At 38.8% G+C, this 20,940-nt stretch overlaps 1 protein-coding gene across 1 annotated transcript in view; it reads left to right on the top strand.

The window, feature by feature from the left end:
• The window catches only part of FREM2 (FRAS1 related extracellular matrix 2), a 156,173-nt gene that overhangs the window by 5,291 nt on the left and 129,942 nt on the right, over positions 1 to 20,940 (top strand). Inside the window, exon 2 of the mRNA XM_068984595.1 lies at positions 6,039 to 6,128. Within this exon, the coding sequence (XP_068840696.1) occupies positions 6,039 to 6,128 (90 nt within the window). The remainder of the gene's footprint in view (positions 1 to 6,038; positions 6,129 to 20,940) is intronic.

Genomic DNA, 20,940 nt, shown 5'->3' with positions numbered 1-20,940 from the left:
CCCTGGTGGTCTAGTGGTTAAGACTCCATGCTTCCAACGCAGGGGGTGTGGGTTTGATCACTGGTCCAGGAACTAAGATCCCATGTGCCACATAGTGCTGCCAAAAATAATTAAATTAAAAAATAGAGTCCAAGGAAAGAGAAGGAAAGGGAAATAAAGGAAAGGCGAAAATACAGGGACTCTGTTTCCTAAGAGAACAGCTCCCTTCTTGCCATATGTCCCACTGTAGTGACCTTCATTAGTAGGAGTATTGTATTTTGAAAATATAAGCTAAGATGCCAAAGAAAGAGCTGAACTTCGGTGAATTAAATTTGAAATAGGCTTTTCAACTGTGTTCCATCAGCCCCACTTTTCCTCTGAGCAACCTGTTTTGTATGCGGAAGACAGTTCATGAAGCATGTTAGCATCTTAGAGAAGGATGTGCTTTCTAAATTTTCTCAATCCGCATTATTATTATTACCAGCCACCATTCAAATAGGGGCCTCCCAGGTGGCGCAGTGGTCAAGAATCCATCTGCTAATGCGGGAGACACAAGAGACACAGGTTCCATCCCTGGGTCAGGAAGATCCCTTGGAGTAGGAAATAGCAATCCACTTCAGTACTCTTGCCTGGGAAATTCCACGGATAGAGGAGCCTGGGAGCTATAGAGTGTGGAATTGCAGAGTCTGACGTGACTGAGCAAATCAGTGTGTTACCATTCAAATAGACCCTTCCAATTTGTATTAATTTGATTGCTTTTTAGAGGGTTGTTCTAAGACTATTATTGTTGTTAGCAACTTTGTAATGAAAATAGAAAGATGTGTTTATATTTACTTTGTAGATTTTAGAATTTTTCTAAGATTTTATGAGACTAACACCTGTCCAAAGATATAACGGGTAAACACTTATCTAGATTTAGAATGATTATATACATACAAGGCACGTTACCTGAACCACACAAGGAAAGAAAGTATATTTAATAATGTATAAGACCAGGTGGCACTAGCGGTAAAGAACCTGCCTGCTAATGCAGGAGACGTAAGAGACACAGGTTTGATCCCTGGGTTGGGAAGTCCCCTGGAGGAGGGCATGGCGACTCGCTCCAGTGTTCTTGCCTGGAGAACCTAATGGACAGAGGAGTCTGGGGTCGTGAAGAGTCAGACACGACTGAAGTGACTTAGCGCAAGCAAGAAGACAGAAAGCCCATCACCAAAATATATACCAAGTTCATTGTTAAGAGCCTAAAGATATTTTAACAAAATTAGTAGGAGGAGGAAATTATTTTCTCATTTCAAACCTTCTCTCTGCCCTGTGTCAAACACAGTAACAAACTGCATTGCCTCAAGTATCTGCATTCTCGGAGATGAATGCATTTTTGTAACCTTGATTTTCTTTGTGTGTCCACAGAGTCTGAGACAGGAAGGGCAGGTGACCTGTGCAGAGTTACTCAGTGACTAAAGGGAGAAGCCCATTCAATCTGCTGGCTTGGGAGTTAGACCTCTGTTTTCTAGAATGTGCAACTTTCATTACAAAGAGCTTTGGGTTGCTTTCATGAAAATCTCACCCTTGTCAGAATGGAAACCAGATCTCTCCTGTGTGAGCTCTGTGGGTTCGAGATGGAGTTAAACCCCAGGGATTCCCAAGGGGGAGTGTTATTGTCCTGTAACAGTGTTAGACTCTTAGATAACAAATGCTTTAATAAACATGGATGTCGCAGGGTGTAAAGTAAACTGCTTCTCTGTTTTAGATTCTGGCAAATAGCCCTACCCTTCAACCTCCTGATTCTTGGCTGAAAGCCTGAATATATATCCTAGGGCCTGCAGGGACAGGAAAACTTCTGGGTGCCAAGTGTCATGCCAGACCAGCAGGAAACTTGTGTGTGAAGGTTTTCTGAGGATAGAGATGCATGCGCTCTTGCACTGGTTTCTTTTCTTGGAAAGGAAAGAGGATGCAAGGAATAGTGAAAGGATATCCTTTAGAGGATCGAAAATGTTACTTCACACGAATCCTATGATCAGAAAAAAGAATCTGATTTTAGTGATTTAAAAAAAAATGAATTTCTGAATGAAAATAAGGCAAAGATATTTAATTTAAATTCCATGGACCAAGTCCAACAGCTCAAAATATTGGAATATTATTTCCTGAATACTGAGCCACTAAATCATGCTATTTCAGTACAGACCATTGCTGTCATTGACTTGGAATCACCGTGATTGCTTCTTATAGTCATTTGTAAATATAGAGTAGCTGTGAGTTTATTATAAAAAGTGAATATAATTTTTTAAGATTACGTTTTAAGAGAAAGCATCATGTTCCAATGAGAATGCAAATATGGAACATGGGAAAATTGTTTTTATTTAATCACACAGGACTCATTTCAACAAGTTGAGGCTGCTGTTTGATTCAGAGGAGTTATAATGGAAATTAGATGAGTGAGTAAAAAGGGAGAACGCTCCGTTACAGTGGTTGCCATGGCTGCTCCTGCAGTAGAGGAAGTAATGTTGTTGTCGTTGTTCAGTTGCTCAGACGTGTCCTACTCTTTGCGACCCCATGGACTCCAGCACACCCGGCTCCTCTGTCCTCCACTGTCTCCCAGAGTTTGCTCAAATTCATGTCTATTGAGTCGGTGATGCTATCTAACCATTTCATCCTCTGCCAGAGGAAGTGGAAGCAGTGTCTAAAGTGACGACTGTGCTGTCTTTTTCTTTGTTTTTGTTTTATCCTGAAGGGACAAGCTGAACGATATTTTGATGGATTTTCAATACACTGAATTAAGTCAGCTTAGCATATATGGCTTGGGAAGGTTATTGCCAAATAGATTGACTAAATGGTCCCTAAGAGAGAAAAAATAAAACATGATTTCTAAAGCTTATTAACTTTCACTATTAGGAAAAGTAACCAAGGTAGAATTAGACAAATTAGGGAAATTTTTTAGTTCTTTTCAAACTTCATGTTTTGTCGAGGTAATGCTTCTTTGCTCCGTCCACCACAGGTCTCAAGTACCAGGATTTTTTTTCTCTACAACAAATATATAGTAATATCTTATGGGAGATGATTTATCACTTTCAGAAATTTCCCCAAAGGTAACCAGGGTGTGGTTACCAGGAATGTCAATTAATTTAGAATTTTAAAAAAAACCATGAAATGATTGTGTAGATAAACTGAAATAAATCTGATGCAAGTTTAAGAGCAAGAAGAAAATCTAGTTAATTATCCAAAGTTTACTTTAGAAAGACAGTATTTTGGCTATTAGGTTTTTATCTTTTTAATACTTTCGTACCTTAAGAGGAAAGTGTTTATATACATATAAACATAATATATGTTCAGGCGCTCAGTCGTGTCTGACTCTTTGTGACTCCATGGACAGTAGCCCACCAGGCTCCTCTGTCCATGGATTTCCCCGGCAAGAATACTGGAGTGGGTTGCCTTTGCCTTCTCCAGGGGATCTTCCCCACCCAGGGATTCAACCTATGTCTCCTGCATAGCAGGTGCATTCTTTAGCAACTGAGCCACCAGAGAATCCCTATATATAATATAAACATGTTTTTATATATATATATAAGTGTATACACGTATATAAATATGTATATATAAAAGTATATATCAGTATATACATTTTATATAAAATGTATATACTTATATATAGAGGCACCTATAGAATAACTGTTATAACCAAAGTCTTAACTTGAGATTTTGAACAGTGCATTATCAAGAAAATTACAAAACGAGTTTTCATTTGTTTCATCTAATCAAGAGTTTAGGTCTAACTTGGAGGGAAAATCTAACTCTTGAGTATCTTATCACTAAATTCATGTTCTCATTACTTTAAAAAAGAAAACTTCTGAAAAATCACCCTTGAAGTGGTAAATTGTTTTAATGAAACTATCTCCCAAGTACTATAGTTTTTGTTTAGAAAACATTAATACAAGGACTGGGTGTTTTTTTTTTTCTTCTTTTTCTTATAGTACAGCCTTTGGATTCTCTTATAGAATTAGAGATGGAGTGGGAACACTGGACCCAGGTCCTTCCACGTGACCAGATGATGTTGTCTTTCTGCTAAGCACCTAAGAGTCACAGCAGAGTTCCCTTCACTCCTTCACCAATGAAACTAAAGGCTGTGAAAGTTGAGAGTTGTAAGAGTAAACTGGGAAAGAGCAATACATGAGGCTTCACTCCTTACCCTACAGAAAACATCATCCATACAAAGGGAAAGATGCAAGTGTGGGCTACCAGACCTCCAGCCTCTTTAGTTTTAGATTAAGATGCATTTGAGCCTTAATTGGGTGTAAGATCCTTGAGCAAAGGACTGTGGAAACAGAAAACAGAAATTTTCAACCTTCTGCAAAAAGGTAACTATGCAGAAAGAGGCAGAATTGGGGGAAATTATAGTAGAGTTAGAAATGAAGTTCTAAGGGAGAACAAAACATCCTGAACTTGCTTTGTCCTTAAGTATCTTTATGCACAAGAAGGTACTGTTAACTATTAAATCAGATTTTCCCCTCCTCAAATGTCTGATGGTAAGCAAGTCACCTTTCAAATCTGTGTGAGCCAAGGTAGGTTGTATGTTGGAGCTGTAGAAGTTCATGGAGTAATTGTCGTTTCTAATAGTCTGCATCACTTGAGGGGACTTCCCTGGCAGTCCAGTGATTAAGACTTCACCTTCCAATGCAGGGGATATGAGTTCAATCCCAGGTCGGGGAGCTAAGATCCCGCATGCCTCGAAGCCAGAAAACCACAAACAGAAAATAGAAACACTTTGCATCACGTGAGACTATTCCTTTTATAAAATCATTTTCTTATATGTGATGCCTATAAACTCCATAGCTTGAACTGATTAAAGATCTTGCTGCTGTTGCTGCTAAGTCACTTCAGTCGTGTCCGACTCTGTGTGATCCCATAGATGGCAGCCCAGCAGGCTCCCCTGTCCCTGGGATTCTCCAGGCAGGAACACTGGAGTGGGTTGCCATTTCCTTCTCCAATGCATGAAAGTGAAAAGTGAAAGTGAAGTTGCTCAGTCATATCCGACTCTTAGCGACCCCATGGACTACAGCCCACCAGGCTCCTCCGTCCATAGGATTTTCCAGGCAAGATTACTGGAGTGGGGTGCCATTGCCTTCTCTGGATTAAAGATCTTAGAAGATGAATAAACCACACATGAGACAAATATTACTTACCCCTGTTGAAGCAATCTTTAGCCATGATCTTGATATTAAGTAATTTTGAAAATAACTACTTTCTGATTGGCCCAGATCTAGTCACAGGAGTGTCACAGGACAGAATGATGTTTGTTTTATTATGTTGTCTGTGTGGCATTGTTATGGAGAAAAACACAAAATGGATGAATAAATTTTAAAATTGTGAATTAGCCAATACTGAAAACAAACCATACCAGTGAACTTGATTGCTAGAATAGAAAGCAATAGAAAAAAATTTCTTAGGCAGAATAATTTTTCACTCCGAATAAAGGTTTCAGCTTTTATTAGATGTTTTCTAAGTTCTCTTTGGTACTGGGTCATGATAGTAACTTCAATCTGTGGGGCTTTTTTTTAATTTTCATTTTTTTCTTTAAAAAATTTGGAGAGCTTAAAAACAGCCTGGTGTAACACAAGAGAAAAGAAAAATTAGCCTAAAGGGAAAGCAAAGGAACCTCTGTCCTCTCAGGGCCAGGGAAGCAAAGGGTGTGATTTCTGTAGTGCCAGGAAATCTGCCATGCCTCAAAATATCTCCCTTTCCACCTGTCATGGAGTCTGACATTCCGTATTTAGATAGTCACTCCTTTGGTACATGAACATGCAAATACCACTGGGAGGGGCAACACCTTGCTATTATTATAGCCTAACTCTTGCTCTCTGTTTATCCGTGTAAGGGATCAGATTTCCAAGGGACAGCTGAAATCAAGGGGGCTTGGAGATAGGAGAAATAAGATAGCTCCGATTCCCTTAGGAGAAGAGGGCCTAAACGTGGTTCAGAAGAGTAACAGCCAATAGGATTTACCATACGTGATGAGTCACCGGTTTTGCCCTAGTGATTAATCATCTTGTTGTTTGGTTGTTTTCTAGCTGACATTGATGATATGAAAATATGCTATGTCTTAAGAGAAGGGGCTAATGCCATAAGTGACATATTCCACTTTACAGTTGAAGATGGGGGTAAGTATTCACTCTTCTGTTAGTGTAAACAAGGAGAGTGGCTTTTATTCATTGCTCTCTGACAGCCTTCATACAAGGACTCTGTATCAAGTATCAGTTTAGGCTCACCTAAATTTATATGAAGTGAATTTGGTATTTTCTCTAGAAAATCTTACATTCTCAATCTGACACAATCCTACTCTGCAATGAATGTGAATACATGTTCTAGTTATATTATTTTTGTCTTGTGATTTGTAAAGCACTAAAGAGAAAGATCTATATAAACAGGATCCTCATGTCCAGTTGTTCAGATTTTGCTCTGCATAAAGCTGCCTGCTTGAGGTGACAAGAAGATGTTGACCCAGCCAGCCCCACTTGCAAAGCATGTCCTATCTAGCTGTGTTTGCCCAAAGTGGGTGCCTTTTTCTAATTTGCTTGAGTGTTGTGTGGACTAAGGCTGGTGGATGGTACATAGCATTCACCAAGAGATCAATGCTAAGTAAATATATGTTTCAACTCATCGAGTTCAGTATGTCTAATGATTGTCTTAGTTTGGGAAATTTAGTGACTTAGTCCAGCTAAACTTTTCCTTAGTGGAGCCTGACTACTTTAGAGAATAGACTATGACCTGAGATCTAAGTCACCTCAGTAATTTTTTTGTCATCTCTCCCTCGGTGCCCTGACTCACATTGTTCAGTTCTCTTCCTCACCCTAGGAGGAAAACTGGCCACTTCCAGATTGATCATAAAGATGTTTGTGTTCTCGTTTGCTCTCAGAAGAAGCAAAAGAACCTCAGAAAGAATGTGTGAATAGGACACAGGAAATGAGGGGACATGTGTGCAAGGGAAGAGAGAGAGAGAAATAATTCCAATTGAGTCATCTGTTTCTTTATGACACCTTATACAAACGCACACTGTTCTGTCATCTATCTCAGAAAGATTCCGGGCTCACCCTTCCTATTTTTTGAAGTATTAAATAGTGCTTGTTTAAAGTATCATTGGACGTAACAGGATCGCAAGCTCTGAAAAATGACATCTGCTGAGCGTGTGCCAGAGAGGCAAAAAAAAAAGTTACAATTTGGGTTCAACTAAATTTAGTAGGTTTAATAACTTTATTTTTTAGCAACCAAATTATACTTTACTATTTGACATATTGATAAGTGAATCTTAGGAAACCAAGTTCTGAGAAGGAAATCAATTTATAGAAAACTAATCTGCTTGTTGAATCTTGCTGCTCAAATGGGAAATTTCACTGTGAGTAAACTTTAGAATGAGACTCTGAAATAATTCAAATTTGTATTTTATATACATATATTTGTGTGTATATATATACACACACACACATATTTATTGGCTTCCCAGGTGGCATAGTGGTAAAGAACCTGCCTGCCATGCAGGAGACCCAGGAGATATAAGAGACACAGGATTTATCCCTGGGTCAAGAAGATCTCCTGGAGGAGGAAATGACAACCCACTCCAGTATTCTTGCCTGGAGAATCCCACAGACAGAGGAGTGTAGCACGCTGCAGTCCATAGAGTCACAAAAAGTCAGACATGACTGAGCATCTGAGCACGCACACACACACACATATATATATATGTCTTCCCTCATAGCTCAATTGGTAAAGAATCCGCCTGCAATGCAGAAGACTCTGGTTCAGTTTCCTGGGTCAGGAAGATCCACTGGAGAGGGGATACGCTACCCACTCCAGTATTCTTGGGCTTCCTTTGTGACTCAGCCGGTAAGGAAGGGAAGAAAGTGAAGAGTAGTCGCTCAGTCGTGTCTGACTCTTTGCGACCCCATGGTCTGTAACCCACCAGGCTCCTCAGTCCATGGGATTTTCCAGGCATGAATACTGGAGTGGGCTGCCATTTCCTTCTCCAGGGGATCTTCCCGAACCAGGGATCGAACCTGGGTCTCCAGCATTGTAGGCAAACGCTTTACCATCCAAGCTACCAGGGAAGCCTGCAATGTGGGAGACCTGGGTTTGATTCCTGGGTTGGGAAGATCCCCTGGAGAAGGGAACGGCTACCCACTCCAGTATTCTGGCCTGGAGAATTCCATGGACTGTATAGTCCATGGAGTTGCAAAGAGTTGGACATGAGTGAGCAACTTTCACTTTTCATATAGATATATATAAAATATAAACTTAAGGACTAAATTGTTGGCTTAAAGCACCATGTATATATCTCAGAGTGACTGAATAAACCTCAATAACCAAAGTATCATTTTCTTTAAAATTGCCAAAAAAGTTTGAAATCCGATGACTACAATTCCAAGACATCATAGCCTTTGTTTTTCTATATGTTTTACTTTTTCTTTCTTTTTATTCACATATATGCTCTGTTATTTTGAACATTTCTTTCCTTAGCTGGATGGACTTTTAGTATTTACTCTGAAATTTTGGTCTGTATTCAAACATTAGAAAACATTATGCTGTATCATATTTCAAAATATTAAGTGAGGAATGACTAGCTGAAGAGACTGGGTTTATTTTTGGATTTGCTGGAAAAATGGATGAGCCTCTAAAGACTGTGCTTATGGAAATAGGAACTAAATCATTTTGGGAGCTTTTTCAGAGCTAGCGTATCGTGTGAGAGAGAAAACTTCCAGAGATATTGTCCTTTACTGTTTTCTTCCCCCCTGACAATGTGTTGCTTATAGGGTTCAGGCAGATTCTGGCAACTTTCGGTGGAACAGAATTTATTTTTAATTTCCCCAATGCAAGAAAATTTCTCTTTGACAGAATAATCATAGAGACCTGCAAGGTTAAAAACTGAAAAGTCACATATGTATTTCAAAATATTTTTAGTCTGATACTTATTTTTTGCATTGTCTATAACATATCCTTATATTTGAATGAGAAGTGCAATGCTATTTAAACTTACAGAGAATATTGAGTGAAATTCTTCTGTTTGGAAAGTGTGAGGTATTTTGACAAACAGAAGTAAAACAAAAAAATTTTTTGCAATATTTGTGAGAAAAGAAAAAAATAATTGTCTTTCCTTTCTACAAAAATATTATACTAAGAATTTTAAATTTTTTCTGACCTAGTTATGTATCTTCTAGTTGTACAGTCAATAATTTCACCAAAATATACTCCAGAAAAGACCTGTTTTATAGACTGTAATAGAAACACGTATTTTCAATATGGTCAAATGTAACAATGAAAATTTCATGAACTAGATGACATATTTATGAAGACACATTTATGATATCATTTAACACTTCTCAAAGATATGTATGTCTCAGGAATTATGGCAGGTACTTGAATCTTATGAACAAGGATTAGCCTTGCTTCTCAGTTGGAAGGATCTAGGTTTTGGAATAGCCAAATAACTTCCCCAAACACGACCATCATTCCAGACAGTAACAAGAGCTCCTCAAGGGTATTTATTCCTCCCATCCATTTGGTGACAGACTTTTTAGACCCAAGGGTTTGGTTATTGAATTCAGCTGTTGTGACTTATTGTCATTTATCAATATTTTATTAACTATCCTGGTGGCTCAGTAGTAAAGAATCTGCTTATCAATCCAGGAGATGTGGGTTCAACTCTTGGGTCGAGAATATCCCCTGGAGAAGGAAATGGCAACCCACTCCAGTATTCTTGCTTGGGAAATCCCATGGACAGAGGAGCCTAGCAGGCTACATACAGTCCACGGGGTCACAAAGAGTTGGACACGACTTAGCTACTAAACAACAGCAATCAATACTTTATATAATTTTGTAAGCATATCAATAAGCCATTCTCATGAAATATATGAAATGCTTTTAGCATTTCGCATCTGGGAAGCAAGTCAAAGTCTCATGTCAGAAAACCAAGAACTCTCTACCACCAATTCTCTCTTCAACCCACTAAATTCTCTTTCTTCAAATCTACCATATTTATTTTAGGATAGCAACTGTCTAAATAAATTTACTAGAGCAAATAGAATCTTCAAATAATCTTAACAATAAAATATAGCTTTTAATTTCAGGAATCGAGAATGGGAGAAGAGAGGGAGGAGAACAGAAAACTAAAATCTTCTGTTTCAGATTTAATTATCACAAGAACCTGGCTAGCCACAGAATTCTTCTCTTAACATGAAGTGATGGACTGGGACCATCCATTACTAATGGGTGGTGCTTAGGATAGAGTTTCTACTTTTCAGTTTTTGGAGGGCTTGGGGGCAATTACCAAATGACCGGACCATAGAGTTATCTATTGGAAGAATAGATAATGTCAGAATTTTCACCTCAAGGGGTTACTACTCTGTTTGGACTTAATGAATGTTGCTTAATATAGCAGGTATATATTATACACACACACACGTGTATTCATACCACATGCACACATACTCAATATGTCATTATTCTTTCAATTAGATCTTTTATCAAAACCATCATTTATGCAATTTTGCCTTCATAGCTCCCAGCATGGTTAAATATATATATGGCAGATGAGGAAACTGAATCACAGATAGGTAACTGACCTCTTGCAAGTTGCATAATGAGGCAGCTAGAGGCCAGTTCGAATCTCGAATTCTTTCCCCAAATTAGTAACTTCGACACATTCAGGAGAGACTTAAGAGGGTGGAATGCTCAAATCCTCTGGTTTCTCCAGACTGAGACTTGTATGTTCGATAGAGGAGACTGAAGAGCTCAGTTCTGTTCAGTTCAGTCACTCAGTTGTGTCCAACTCTTTGCAACCCCATGGACAGCAGCACATCAGACTACCCTGTCCATCACCAACTCCTGGAGCTTGCTTAAACTCATGTCCATTGAGTCAGTGATGCCATCCAACCATCTCATCCTCCGTCGTCCCCTTCTCCTCCCACCTTCAATCTTTCCCAGCATCAGGGTCTTTTCCAATGAGTCAGTTCTCATCAGGTGGCCAAAGTATTGGAGTTTCAGCTTCAGCATCAGTCCTTACAATGAGTATTCAGGACTGATTTCCTTTAGGATGGACAGCTTGGATCTCCTTGCTGTCCAAGAGTCTTCTCCAACAACACAGTTCAAAAGCATCAGTTCTTCAGTGTTCAGCTTTTTTTTTTTTTTTTAAATATTTATTTATTTATTTTTGGATGTGTCAGGTCTTAGCTGTGCATGTGGGATCTTTGTTGTGGTGGGTAGGCTCCAGAGTGCTTGGACCCAGCAGTTGCAGCCTGCATGTTTAGTTGCTCCATGGCATGTGGGATCTTAGTTCCCTGACCAGGGACTGAACATGTGTCCCCTGCAATGGCAGACAGATTCTTAACCACTGGACCACCAGTGAAGTCCCCAGTGCTCAGCTTTCTTTATAGTCCAATTCTCACATCCATACATGACCACTGGAAAAACCATAGCTTTGACTAGACGGACCTTTGTTGGCGAAGTAATGTCTCTGCTTTTGAATATGCTATCTAGGTCGGTCATAAGTATTCTTCCAAGGGGTAAGCGTCTTTTAATTTCATGGCTGCAGTCACCATCTGCAGTGATTTTGGAGCGCAAAAACTGAAGTCTGCCGCTGTTTCCACTGTTTCCCCATCTATTTGCCATGAAATGATGAGACCAGATGACATGATCTTCGTTTTCCGAAAGTTGAGTTTTAAGCCAACTTTTTCACTCTCCTTCTTTTACCTATCAGAAGACTGGATCTGCTGATAGGTAAAAGTTCTGCATCCTTTGGAATATAGTATTTTATTTTAGAATACCTTAAAGGTCACTGTATCCTAACACTTATAGTATTCTTTCCTGGTACCACACTGTCATTTTGCTAACTACATGTGGAGAAGAATGTATTCTTCCTAAAGTTAAACACAAATCAAATCAATCTTGAGATACCATTTTATACTTGTTTTATTAATTACAAAGAAACTTAAAAAAAATTCACCTCAGGGATTATGATGAAACAGTTACACTTCCAAACTATTTGTGAAGTTGAAAACTAAGAAAATGAAGTTGAAGAAACATCTCTGAGTTGTAGATGGAGTCAGGAAGGCTGTAAGACTCCACTTGAGACATAGCTTAACAGAAGTAAAGACTTGCAGGCACATGCATGTCACCACGTGAACAATAGCAATCTGGAAATTGCTCTAAATGCCAATTAAATAAGAAGAGCTTTTTAGTAATGGTATCAACATCAGAAAACGTTATACAGACCTGAAAATTCATAACTATAAAGTCTGTCATAATGTAATTCTTAAAATGCTCATTAGTAATGAAATATGTGTATTGGAACATTAATAAAGAACATGCAGCAATTCCCTGGTGATCCAGCGGTTAAGACTCTGCACTCTCATTGCTAAGTGCCCATGTTCAATCCCTGGTGGGCTTCCCTGATGCCTCAGACAGTAAAGAATCCACCTGGAATGCAGGAGGCCCGGGTTTGATCCCTGGGTTGGGAAGATTCCCTGGAGAGGGAAATGTATTCTTGACTGAAGAGAAGAATCCCATGGACAGAGGAGCCTGGCAAGCTACAGTCCATGGAGTCACAAAGAGTCAGACATGACTGAGTGACTAACACTTTTACTGTTAGAGTACTAAAGTCCAACAAACAGTGTGGTGCAGCCAAAAAAACAAACAAATGGAAATATTACATCAAAATAGGCCATCCATCCAGATTTTCTGGGGCCAAACCACACATGTGTTTTCATAGTTACAATCTAAAAGGTCAGATTCTGGAGTTAGGAAATGTGCTTCTGTTATCTGTGGCTTCTGCCGAGGAGATTTCTTACGTGAGTGTGCGTTACAATCACCTATGTGAGTGCATGCTTGCTCTGTCTGACTCTATGTACCCCCATGCACTGTAGCCCACCAGACTCCTCTGTCCATGGAATTTTCCAGGCAAGAATACTGGAGTGTGTTGCCATTTCCTCCTCTAGGGGATCTTCCCAACTCAGGGATGGAACCCTGTGTCTCCTGCATTGGCAGGTGGATTCTTTACCACTGTACCACCTGGATTTAGCTAAACTGTCTTCCATGTCTTTTGTTTTTATTCTTTATGCCTTCTCAAGAGTAACTCAGTATAATAATAATATAGACTTGGAAAATATATCCTCTCTTGATAATTGCCTCTTTGAATGAAATTCCAGATCTAGTACTCTGGAATTTTGTTGGAAGAAAAAAGCATGTGTTCTTTTATTTTTCTTTTATTTTTTTATTAGAGTATAGTGGCTTTCCAATGTTGTGTTAGTTTCTGCTGTACGACAAAGTGAATCAGCCACACATTTTACCTATATCCTCCCTTCCTTGGGTTTCCTTCCCACTTAGGTCATCTCAGAGCATTGAGTAGAGTTTCCTGTGCTACACACTGGGTTCCCATTAGCGATTTACTTTATACATAGTAGTTTTATGCGTCAATCCCAATGTCCCAATCCATCCCACCCCACCTTTACCCCCTTGTTATCCACCTTTGTTCTATATGTCTGTGTCTCTATTTCGGAGAAAAGCACACATTCTTTTCTCCCCTTTTTAACAGAGCATTTCTTGCCTAATTTCTTCTCAGCATTTAACTCTGTAATTTTCTTATTCTCACATTCTGTGTATTTTAACATGGAAACGCTCCTGTCCCTTCTTAGTTTTCTCTCCAATAAACTCCTGTAGCTCTTGATTATGATGTGAAACCCAGTCTCAGGTAGCTGTTCAGGCATGCCCCACCCTCAGCCCTAATGACTGTTAATCACTCTTCAACTTTCGACTCAAATGTCATTCCCTCTCTTGAGTTGTTCCCAACGTGTTGATAACAAAATTTGCCATGCCTTTTGTGTGTGTGCGCGCGCTTCTGTCCCTGTCTTTATTTATAACAAGAATGTTGTATCCTGATTATTTGCTACTGTGAAGATCTTCATTAGTAGAGAAGAAACTTTTTCAAATCAAAAAGATGTCATTAATCTCTATACCACAGTGCCTGCACATGGGTGAACACAGTAAATATTTCACAGATATTAATATAAATGAATAGATAAATGGCAAAAAGAAGCTCTATTTTATATAAGGATCGGTTAAATAGTAGTCTATGAAAAGCTCCTGTAAACAATTCCCAGGGGACCTGTGCATTCTTTTAAAACATTCTCTTATCCTAGCATTAATTTAAATCCCTGTGGCACCAAAAAAGATTTTTAGTAAAGCTTTCACATTTTTAAACACATGGAACTAACTCCTATAAAAATGCCTTTGAAATCTTCAGTGAAACATACTTAAGACTGAAGAGATTCATAGTAAACACCAGTTTAGAGCTCATGTTACTCTTAAAGAATTCTTTTCAGAAAATAAAATAGTTGACAGTATATTATATAAACAATTGTATCATATAATGCAATTTTAAAAATTTAAAGAGATATAGACATTTTTTATAAATCAGTGAAATATTTAAGTCAAACCACTGCCTAAAGTCACCCCAATTTTTTTGCCTCATGTGAGACAACTTTACAACAAGAAGAGAAGCAGAAAGTATATTAGCATAAAATATCCTCAACTCTTATTAAAAAGTCATTATGTACATTTTTCTGTTTCTTGTTTCAAGTCTCAAAGTGTCAGCATCAGATTCATCAGATTCAAGATACTTTGCTTTTTCTGCGCTCTCTCTTGATTAACAATGTTGTGATAGTTTCAGGTATACCGCAAAGGGATTCAGTTATGCATATACATATATCCATTCTTTTTCAAGTTCTTTTCCCCTTCGGTAATTATAGAATATTAAGCAAAGTTCCCTGTGCTATACAGTAGGTCCTTGTTGGTTATCTGTTGTAAATATAGCAGTGTGTACATGTCAACCCTAAACTCTGACATAAATCAAGATACTTCTTGATGGGCAGAAGAAGGAGCTAGGATATGTGATCATCTGGCTGGTTATACTAAGTAGGAGGGGCCCTGCTTCTTCTCCATTATGAAAATTGGTTGGCCATTTCCTCCTTTCAGCTCTCATATGACACGGGCACGCCGACTAAGAGAGTCTGTCTCTGGTTTTGGCACTGAAACCGGGGTGTCAGACATAATATGTGTGTTGGCCATTGTAAGGCATCTGGTCCGTAGCCAGACGTGTGTTGCCACTGTCTTTGATTGTGCTTTGTGGCGCCTAGTTTTTCATCCACCAAGATCCCTAATTCATATGCTATTGAAAGTATAAATAGCTTCTTGACATAGTAAAAAAAAAAGCTGCAGAGTCATTTCTGTATGTGAAATGTCAGTGGAGGACGAGTCTTTCAGATTTTTAGTCCGTACTTGACGATTGAATAGTCAAGACACAAGGAGACTGGACGCTTTTCATTCTGGCGAGGAGGAGCACAACTTTCTGCTGGAAGGTGACCAGTAACTTTACGGTTTAAGGCAAAGTCACTATTGATAATTAGCTTGAATTTAAAGCAAGGCTGAAAAAATATAGATAAGTGCAAGAAGTCGGAAAACAAGGTCTGAGTACAAGCATTAAAAGATTATACAAATATTCAGCTGAGAGCGAAAAAAAAGCAAGCATTCTCGGCAATAAAGTTAATTGCTAGTGACATGAGAACCAGAGGAAAGATACTAGTGTCTCAGGGAGTTATAATAAGAAAGTGAAGTAATGTCAGGCACTGATGCAAGTATTTTTTAATCTGTAAGAGAGCATAGATCACTAGAAAACTGATCCTGGGAGGAGGTGTTGGTGACTATGGCATAATGTTTGTAAGCCTTTCTTTTTTCATTGAGCAGTTCAGAACAGTTCAAGGCATCAAGCTCTTTCAATGCCAGACCCTCTGCCTTTAAAAGCAGGAATCAGGAATTCTCCTGTAGTCCAGTCATTAGGATGCCATGCTTCCATTGCAAGGGTACTGGTTCAATCCCTGGTCAGGGAACTAAGATTCCACAAGCCACTAAAATCACATGGCCAAAAAAGAAAAAGAGAAAAAAGAAAAGTATGAATCTATGAAATATCTGTGCTGTATTCGTGAAAGAAGTTGTACTTTTAAAATAGAAAGGTATAAACTACATTTTATTAGTTATTATTCTTTAAGTTCATTTCAAAATTTTATGGATGTACCATTTTTATTAGCTTTAGTTCAGAGGAAGCTTTTTCTAAATTGTTAAATCTTCCCATGAATATGAATCTGTATTAGATATATCTTGTTGTTGTTGTTGTTTATGCTACCACTACTCCTACTAAGTTGCTTCAGTCGTGTCCAACTCTGTGCAACCCCATAGACGGCAGCCCACCAGGCTCCCCCGTCCCTGGGATTCTCCAGGCAAGAACACTGGAGTGGGTTGCCATTTCCTTCTCCAATGCATGAAAGTGAAAACTGAAAGTGAAGTCGCTCAGTCGTGTCCCACTCTTCGCGACCCCATGGACTGCAGCCCACAAGGCTCCTCCGTCCATGGGATTTTCCAGGCAAGAGTACTGGAGTGGGGTGCCACTGCCTTCTCCCTTGTTGTTTATAGCAGCTTTATTTTAACTGTCAGCAATTGGAAGCAACCAAGATAAGTATTAGACACATCTTTGAAGTTTAACATGGTTCTATGTTTACTCTCACAACAAATGATCATCACCTTTTAAAAACTAAGCAAGTGTTTCATGAGTGATTAAAATACCACAGTTTCAAATCAAATATTTATTCATGGTTTATATTACATAACTCAAAAAATATTCCAGTCTGTCTTTAAGTTTGCTCTGGGCAGTCAGGAGAAATAGAATGTGGTGTTCAGTGGTCTAGTACACAGTTGTAGCTAGTATAATTGTATATTTGTTAGACTGTAAGAATACAATGGGGTTTCCCTAGCGGCTCAGATGGTAAAGAATGTGCCTGCAATGCAGGAGACCCAGGTTCAATCCCTGGGTGGGGAAGATCCCCTGGAGAAGGAAATGGCTACCCACTCCAGTATTCTTGCCTTGAGAATCCCATGGACAGAGGAGCCTGGTGGACTGTGTCCACGGGGTTGGAGAGTCGAACACGACTTCAGGTGGCACTAGTGATAAAGAACCTACCAGCCAGTGCAGGAGACATAAAGAGATGCAGGTTCCATTCCTGGGTCCGGAAGATCCCCTGGAGGAGGGCATGGCAGCCCACTCCAGGAATCTTGCCTGGAGAATTCCTTGAACAGAGGAGCCTGGCAGGCTACAGCCCACAGGATCGCACAGAGTCGGACACAAATAAAGTGACTTAGCACACACGCACACACTTAAGAATACAATAAAACCAGAATGCAATGAAAGAGTTTCTATGGTGAAAGTTACTGGATGAAAATAATTTCCTTATTCATTTGTTTCTTGAATTACTCAGCAAGTACTTTTGGAGCAGCCACTATGTTTCAGGTGTCTATTGGGATCTTGAAAAACAGTGACAGTCATGGCAATTATGATCTGATCTGAGGTTCTGATAGGTATGGATAATAGAACAAATACAACACGTATACATTGTTTAAACTATTGCAGAGGTTATCAGTAAATCCAAGATAAAAATGTGCCTATCAGGAAAGCCTTCAGAAACGTGATGTTTAAACTTAGACTTAGGATGAGATGAAACTGCCACAGGAAGAAGGGAGGAAGAAATGTTCCAGGTGGAAGGAAAAACATGTGCAAAGGCCCTGAGCTTTGTGTGTTCAAGGGACCAGAAGAGCATTAACACACCTGGAGCCCAGTTAATAAATGAATGAGTAGCGCCAGGCAGTGGGTGCCAGAGAGCTAGACGGGGGCCAGGTGGTACAGAGCCTGACAAACCCAGGGTAGCAATCCAGATTTTGTTCTAAGGGAAAGAGAAGCCCTCAGATCTTTTTAAAACAAGGGAATTCACAAGTTCATGTTTTCAGATGATGGCTCTTGTAGCGGTAGAGAGTCAAGGGGGCATTTCAAGGAGGAAGAAGGGAGACTGATGTAGGGCTGATGCAGGAAGACAGATGTGATGTGGAGAGGAGGATGGGCTTGCATAATTTCACATCTCAGTCTACGGGACTTATTGATGGATTGGAAAAAGGAGAACGTGAACATGATGCTGGGTTTCTTGGCCAGAAGAGAGTGGTGTTGCATTCACTGAGATGGGAAAGACTAGAGGGGCATGGAAACAGTCTAAAGGGGGAAATGAAGAGGTCACTTCAAGCATCTTAATTATAAGATGTCTTACTTCTTTGAAATGTGTGCACAGGAAGGCCAGTCTCTTGACCCTGTGCATCTTCCTTTCCATCAGAGTGAGGGGAACTGGAACAAACAGAGGTTCTGCCTCCGACAAGCATTGGTGATATGACCCTAGGCCAGGAGACTGAACCTTTCTCAGCCTCAGTTTCATTTGTAAAGTGGGACAATAATAGCACCTGGCTATTAGGGTTCTTTTGAAGATTTCAGTAAAATTATTCATGGAAATAGGATCATTCATGCCGTACAGTTTCTGTGGCATAGTAGCAGCTGTGCAGGTAGCTACTACAGTGAGAGTCTCCAGAGCTTTTCTTTTTTCTTCTCCTTGCTCTTATTTTCCCTAGCTCTCTTCCTCCTTCTGTCCTTTTCTTTCCTCCTTTCTCTTGCCTTTCTCACAGTAACTGTGTGTAAAGTTTAACCGTCTGTTTTTGTTAGAAAGATGGGATAGGAGGGATGAAAGTGGAAAGATAATTAACATTTCTTCAGTGCTGACTTTAAAGGCTAAGAATGCTTCCAAAGTTATTGGACTACTAGTAAGTAGCCAAGCTAAGATTTCCATTAATCTAATAATAATGAATTTCCAATTTGGCCAATCCATGGAAATGAAAAACACTATACTTCTTGAGCTCACTGTACATGTTTTATTTCTCTTTTTTGATGCTTGGAAGTGTACATTTTATAGACTTGAACATTAAATATAGTAACTCACTTTTACCAAAACATAGTACTCCAAAACATCTCGATTTAGCAGTTGTGGGAGGTTCGAAGGATAGTTTTGATTGCAAGTCTAATACACTGGGCTGCAACCAGCTGAAGATAGTGATAACATACCATGTTTGTCCAGGTCCTAGAATCAACTAAATATATTTAGTACAGAATGCTGTAGTCATGCAGCTGACAGATTTATAAAGAAAAAAAAAACAATTCAATAAATTCATCTTTGAGAAAATTAGTAAATTTAAGTAATAAGGAAGCATATATTTTTAAATTCTTCATTGAGGTCATTGGAAAAGAAGGACTGTGGATATTTAATTTTTGTTCCTAACATTTTCCTTAAAAGCTTGGTATTGCTTATGCAAATGATTTGTAGTAGACAGATACTTCTTGATTCTGTGTAATAAAAATGTGAAATCTTATTTACCTATGATATCACAAGAAAACTAGTTGCTTTTTAGAACTTTGTCCCTCTAATGTTCTTATAAATAGTGTTTGAGTTATTACTTTATAGATTTTATTTGGGCTACCCTTGTGGCTCAGCTGATAAAGAATCTGCCTGCAATGTGGGAGACCTGGCTTGGGAAGATCCCCTGGAGAAGGGAAAGGCTACCCATTCCAGTATTCTGGCCTGGAGAATTCCATGGACCGTGTAGTCCATGGGGTCACAAAGAATCAGACACGACTGAGCAACTTTCACACATTTTATTTAGCAGCCTTGTTTATTTGTTTCTACCTTATAAGTATCAAAGCCATGGATCTTTCTGCAATATTCCAGTGAAGCCAAAGGGATAAATGTCATACTTAATCCTGACTGCAAGTAAGGGAAAATATGGTTTATTAAAGCTTAACATTGTGATAAAGTGAGGAATGTATGAACCACACACATACATACACACAAAAATATAGATGTTTTGGTTCTTGTTTGACAAATGTAGATCAATTTCATAATGTACATTTCTTGGGAGCAATAATGTTTATGTAAATGAAGGCAAAAAGTTTTCCTGAACATTTAGGAAAACATTTAAATGTTTTCATTTAAATGTTTACATTTAAAACAGTGTAAATTAACTAAAATCACTAATTTATTGATCTGTTTCTGCCCCTAAGAATAAAAAATCAATTGCCAAGCCATGTTGCATAAGTGATTTTTCACTTAGGGAATAAATAATATAAATATTAGGTTAAGAAAACAATGTATCTTTAGATGGTTATAGTGTTGTTATGGTAGAAGATTCCAGAATAAATTATTCAGTTATTTCTAGTACTGTCTCGGGTAAGATTCACTTTTTGCTAATGCTACTAATATTCATGGTACTAAGAAATTCAAAAGAAAAGATTAAGGGAACATAATTATCTCGCTATATTTGGTTTTCTGTTTAGAACTACTTTTTATCCTTCTTATTAATTGTGAAGAAAGCTTAGAAAATAGCATGTTTAGAGTATCTTTTGATGAAGGAAGCCAGGACGCAATTCTCCTCGTTTTGTTTCAAGACAGCTCTTATGACTTTCCTCCAAACTGAGACAGCAGACCTGCCTGTTCTCCGTTTCTTCACTGGTTTCCTTGGTGCAGAAAGGTCTGATCATTTCATCCTGGTAATGCCCTGCCTGTTACCTTTAACTCCATTTATTAGAGGCGTGATTGGAGAACACTGAAAACAGTGTTTTCAAGCGTAGCTCAAGAGAGCCACTTCAGAAATTGAAAATTAAGTGGTAAAACTGGTCAGTAGACTTCAGAAATCCAAGAGCCGGAAAAGAACTGTTTTGTGTTCCCATAGTCTTTCTCTTGCTTTACATGTTTAGGTAGAAATCGCCCCAAATTAAATGCGCTGCATCATTGCTCTAGGATTAAGAAAGGTAAGCTACGCTTAACCATTTAAGAAATTGTTGGCATTGAAAAAAAAAGACTTGATGAGTGAGTTGTGCTACAATCTTACGCTTGGAACACTTTTATAAAGCACATATACATATACATAGCTCAGTATATTAACAAGCTTACGGTATGCTATTATTATTTCATTGTGGCTGCACTGGGTCTTCGATGCTGGACAGGCTTTTCTCCAGCT

The sequence above is a fragment of the Capricornis sumatraensis genome, chromosome 12 (genome assembly GCF_032405125.1).
Source record: "Capricornis sumatraensis isolate serow.1 chromosome 12, serow.2, whole genome shotgun sequence".
Taxonomy (NCBI): Eukaryota; Metazoa; Chordata; class Mammalia; order Artiodactyla; family Bovidae; genus Capricornis; species Capricornis sumatraensis.
This window is presented reverse-complemented; position numbering and strand designations above follow the sequence as displayed.